The following is a 5000-nucleotide window of genomic DNA, read 5'->3' on the forward strand; positions in this document are numbered from 1 at the left end:
TGATTCATCCCGATCTTCGACCAGTGGTAATGTTCTCTCTCTCTCTCTCTCTCTCTCTCTCTCTCTCTCTCTCTCTCTCTCTCTCTCTCTCTCTCATTCTCTCTTTCTCTCTCTCACTCCTTCTCTTTTCTAATTATAACACCACACCTAACTTTTATGCACACGTGCAATTCTCGATCTGCGACGCTTGAAAAATTTTGATATTTGCGTTACGTTTTACTACGCGACACTTTTACGAAACTTTTGTCCTCGAAACAGCAACGTCTCGACGTTGAATTACTGACGCTTTTAGTGTACATCATTGCGCTATAATGGGCGATGATTATAGTTCCAGGGTATCTTGAAACCTGCTTATAACAGCGTTGACATGGCGGAGGTTGAATTAATGGACCACGACAAAGGCCCCAGAGAATTCGATGAGGGAATAATTATGGTGAATTAATACGAAATTATTTAGATAATCTTTGTAAATCATTTAACGTATTTATTTTCGCGCAGCGAACAAAGAAAACAAAGGAAAACTTTCCCTCCCTCGTTTAAATCATATAAGCCGTGATATCGGTGATACGTAAGAAAAAGAAATGTTCATGATGTCTTTCGATTTTGATTTGGTTTTAACTGCAGAAATATCTGAATCAAAATTGAAGGGTTTCATTAATGCTTTCCGTATAAGCGCGAACTGTATTGATCGATCGATGTTATCTATATTGTCAGACGTACGCCTTCAATAATCAAAAGATCATTGTCTACAAGTTTGTTGTGTTTAAACAACAATGTTTGGATTTTCTCGCAGTTTCGTAACAACGTGGTGAATCAGTTGGATGGTTCTGTGATGCTTCATACGAAGTATCATTACGACGATATGGTGAGTATATTGTTAGTCACAGTACATGCATCTTCCGCGCACTTCTTGAAAAATACGGATTTTGAAATCAATATTCTTTGGAAGCGATCGAGTCGCCTCGCTTATCGCAGCAAACTTTAATTATTCTATTATGAACAATGTACACACACCTTACTATTATAGTTACCATAGATACAATTCAAGAAGCGCAATCACATATTATATATATACTATATAATTAATTAGTTTTTATAGTATAATTGATTGTTATAACGTATAATTGTAACGCACGCACGCACGCACGCACACACACACACACACACACACACACACACACACACACACACACACACACACACACACAAATGTATTATATTTACTTATCACATTATAATTAATGTATTACCTCTCATCTGTTGATTCTCGTTCTAGAAACGCGTTGGCAGAGTGAAAAGAAAATATGACTATACTCCGATAAAGGACACTCCATTCACGGTGGTGGTTAGTTTGCCTCAGTACGATCACAACACGAACAATCGTGTTAGTGCTACTGAGGAGATACATCGATCTCACGTTAAAGGTATGTATTTCAATTCAGTTGTATGTCTTGTAGCGACGAAAGCTTTCAATAAGAACGATTGCGCACACGCGTACACACACACGCACACACGCGCGCGCGCGCGCCTGTTTTAAGCCTGGTTATATTGAAATTAAATTGGCGAATTACTCTTCAATGTAACGATGGCCGAGAGATGAAATGCGAGAGTATTGCGATCGATATCGCATCGCTAAGGGCGTCGACGATGACAAAATTTCAATTCTCGTGGCTAAAAACATGCAAGGATAACACGACAAATGTTACTTGTTGCGAGTACGGGAGCGCGGTAAGTCGGCGCAAAGTTATTGCGATTCCAATTCCTCCTCTGAAATCAATCAAAACCGTCAAAATTTTTCTCTTTTTCTCTTTCACTTTTCTTGCGGGAAAATCGCAACGCTTCATCAACGCTTTCGTCGCTGCTGCGCCATCAGCCGTTCCCTTCTCTTCTCTGCCTCTCCCAATGCATTACTGCTATCGTGCCAAATTTGAATGAACTAAACTGTCGTAGGCAAAAACGTGACAGATTACTTCGCGGGTAGTAACTGGCGGGTGCACCCTCATTGGATGTACTGCAAGTGAGTGTCGTCAAAGTTCTTTCTAAGATAATGACTGAAAAAACGAAAAGATTTTTACAAATGCGAGGATATGTGCATTAAAAGGCATACCTACACCGATATACGGACGGCGTTTACACGAATCTCTTTCTTTCTCTCTCTTGCTGTGAACCACCTTGCTTAGATACCACTACGAGGGTGAACACAGGTTCAACACCTCGGAGATTCAGCTCCTGCACTTTCTGGAGCGTACCCGTCAGCCAGGCTGGAAGTGGATCGACATGAAGCAACGATCCCAACCGCCGGAATACTCCGCTACAAGCTCTGGTCACAGTTCGCATCGTGAGTTGCAATTTTTATCGTTCACTGCGTTTCGCACTCTCTCGAGGTAGAACGTTTTCTAGGATAATTGTCGAAAATTATATCGTATCACTACATCTGCGTATTATAGTTGATTGCGCCATTATAATTAATCTTTATGAGTTTTATCATCACGTGTATTATGTAAGAGTAAGAGTTTCTTTCATATCAATTTTCAGCTAATCCTTACAAGGCCGACAGAAACTCATACTATTGCGACAGGTATCTGCTGCTCAGTTTGGTATTTGACGCTAAGGTAACCGAATGGTTTGCAAATCCCAGCACCACCCGCGAGGAAACGGGGTGAGCATAATTTTAATTCCTTAGCCGGCACAAGTGCAGAAAAAAAGAAAATAAGAAAAAACAGAAACAAGAAAGGAAATATAACATAGGCCCTACATAACATAGCGAAGCCACTCGGGAAAACCAGTGAAACGAATAATTGTCCCTTTTCCCATTGTATTTCTAATTAAATGCTCGTGTTGGTCGCCCGAGGCTCGATTTCTCCACCACGAGTCTATTTGCAACTATTTACGCGACACTCGATGTCAATTCAAGATGTACTACAGTTCAATCGAAGGAGCAGCGATAAACACAATGATGTCATACACTTGCGTCTGAAAATTACTTGCGTCCTTTCCATCGTTCTATCAATTCGTGCTATCACGAACGTGCTATTCGAACATTTGACAAGATTTTAAATTTCGAATTGACGATAATAATTAAAGATCGAGCTTTCTCGTAGAAAAGAAAATCGAGCGACTGGTCGTTGTTCGGCGCATCTTCTCTCCTTTCTCGCTATCTCTTTACCCCCCTCCCCCCTCTCTCTCTCTCTCTCTGTCTCTTTCCTCCTCCTCCCCCTTTCTCCCTCTTTCTCCTTCCTCCTCTGTCCCTCTTTCCCTATCTTCTTGTCTCTGTCTTGCTCTTTTTACATACATCCACGCGCACGTTTGCATACCAGCTATGCATATCATTCGTTTTTTTTCTTGTCAGAATTCAGATTTACACGTGCACCCTTTTACACGAATTACTTTACGAACACTTGGTCCTACGTTTTACTTTGTTTTCTCGTTTTTGGCGCCCTGTTCTTCTTTCTTTCTTGTTCGTTTCTTTTCGTTTTTATCAGGATAGAAAATGCACCTGTTCCTTTTGACTAATATACTTACCACTTTGACGCCATGCAGACCTTTAGCTAGGCTGATGAATCTGCTGCCCAGGTAACGCCATCACAACGCACCTTACATTCTTAGAAAGTAACGAATTAATTCTCGACCGTTCGATAATGTCGTACTTTATCGTAATGCGATCGCCCGCTCTCTTGTTCTCTCTCTAACCCCTCCTCTCTCTCTCTCTCTCTTTTTCTTTCATTGTTTACCTTTTTTCACTCTTTTTAGGATTCTCCGTCGCAGAATCCGTTGAAAAATCTCTCTTTCTCTCTCTCTCTCTCTCTCTCTCTCTCTCACTTTGTTCCTCCCTTGGTTTCTTATTAAAAAGTTGCGTTTGTTGCTTCTTTACGTGTATGTTAAAGTAAAGTCACATGTAATTCGATTGTCGATGGAGAAATGGCCAGAATATCGTGACCTCTCTTTTCTTGAGTTGTTTCACGTTATTTCTTTTCGTATTTCTTACAGTATATGCTCTCTATATTTATGTTCCTTTATCGATCGACAGTTTTGGTTTTCTCTTTCTTTCTGTCTCTATCCTGTTCTTTGACACTTTGAGGTGTCGATGCAAATTAGCTTGCAAGCCTCCGTAGGGCGAACGCCGTCTTTCAGAAATGGAGACCTGAAGAGGAAGAATGTTTTGCGAGCGATAAGGCTGCGAAAGCAAGAGGATATTCCCCAATGTGATTGCATTTAATATGCTGCAATAGAATCTTTGAGAATACCCGCTTGTTCGTTTGCGCCATTCCACGGGTGTACAGTTTCTAAATCTCTTTCTCTCTCTTCCTCTCCCTCTCTCTCTCTCTCTCTCTCTCTTTTATTCCTCTTTTCTTCTCTTTAATAAAATATATAACATAATGTGATATTTTTAGAATACTGCTTTGTCACTCTCAATCATTTATTCTAGCGATTGACAGACTGTGGTGGAAGTGTACAAAATAATGCAGTGTACACCGATGAGCGGAACCTAAACTTAGCAATCTGCTGTTTGCATTTAGAATTTTGCGAATTATTACAATTACAATTGCAAAATCGGAGCCTAGTGATATAAGCAAGTAGCGAAGTAGCTTGTTTGTCGTGATGAAAAGAATGAAAATCTGGAAAAAATAATTTAATATAATCTGCGGTCGGGAGGTGAGAGAACGTGTCTGAGAACAAAATTTAATTTTTCATGAAGCACCATAGCACATCCGGCTGAACGGCGCAAATGAGCTGCGAGCTTGCGTATAATATATATATACATATATATATATATTTAAAAGGCTTGTACATACACATTGTCGCGCAAATGCGTATATTGATGCGCGCTCTACCCCGCGTACATCTCAAGTACGCTCTGCGTAAAAGTATCGGTAAAGGCCAGCTCGAGTCGCGAACGACTTGATTCGCGACTCGTCATTGAGCCTTCTTCCTCCCGTAGGAAGGAGTTCCAACAACGTTTCGGAGTGACCTTGGCATTCATGGCCACGCACAGCGGTTTG

At 40.8% G+C, this 5000-nt stretch overlaps 1 protein-coding gene across 7 annotated transcripts in view; it reads left to right on the plus strand.

Annotated features, from left to right (window-relative positions):
* The window catches only part of stj (voltage-dependent calcium channel subunit straightjacket), a 17409-nt gene that overhangs the window by 8902 nt on the left and 3507 nt on the right, over positions 1–5000 (plus strand). For 4 of the 7 annotated variants that reach the window (XM_011138060.3, XM_011138061.3, XM_011138065.3 and 1 more), the window contains 9 exons: positions 1–26; positions 329–433; positions 794–865; positions 1277–1424; positions 1951–2017; positions 2181–2338; positions 2536–2659; positions 3541–3573; positions 4940–5000. The exon at positions 1–26 is cut by the window's left edge and continues 49 nt beyond it; the exon at positions 4940–5000 is cut by the window's right edge and continues 214 nt beyond it. In XM_011138060.3, coding sequence (XP_011136362.1) covers positions 1–26; positions 329–433; positions 794–865; positions 1277–1424; positions 1951–2017; positions 2181–2338; positions 2536–2659; positions 3541–3573; positions 4940–5000 — 794 coding nt within the window. The remainder of the gene's footprint in view (positions 27–328; positions 434–793; positions 866–1276; positions 1425–1950; positions 2018–2180; positions 2339–2535; positions 2660–3540; positions 3574–4939) is intronic. The other 3 variants (XM_011138062.3, XM_011138067.3, XM_019840557.2) reach the window with 1 other exon arrangement.

Source organism: Harpegnathos saltator, unplaced genomic scaffold (assembly GCF_003227715.2).
Source record: "Harpegnathos saltator strain DR-91 unplaced genomic scaffold, Hsal_v8.6 scaffold518, whole genome shotgun sequence".
In the NCBI taxonomy this organism is placed as follows: Eukaryota; Metazoa; Arthropoda; class Insecta; order Hymenoptera; family Formicidae; genus Harpegnathos; species Harpegnathos saltator.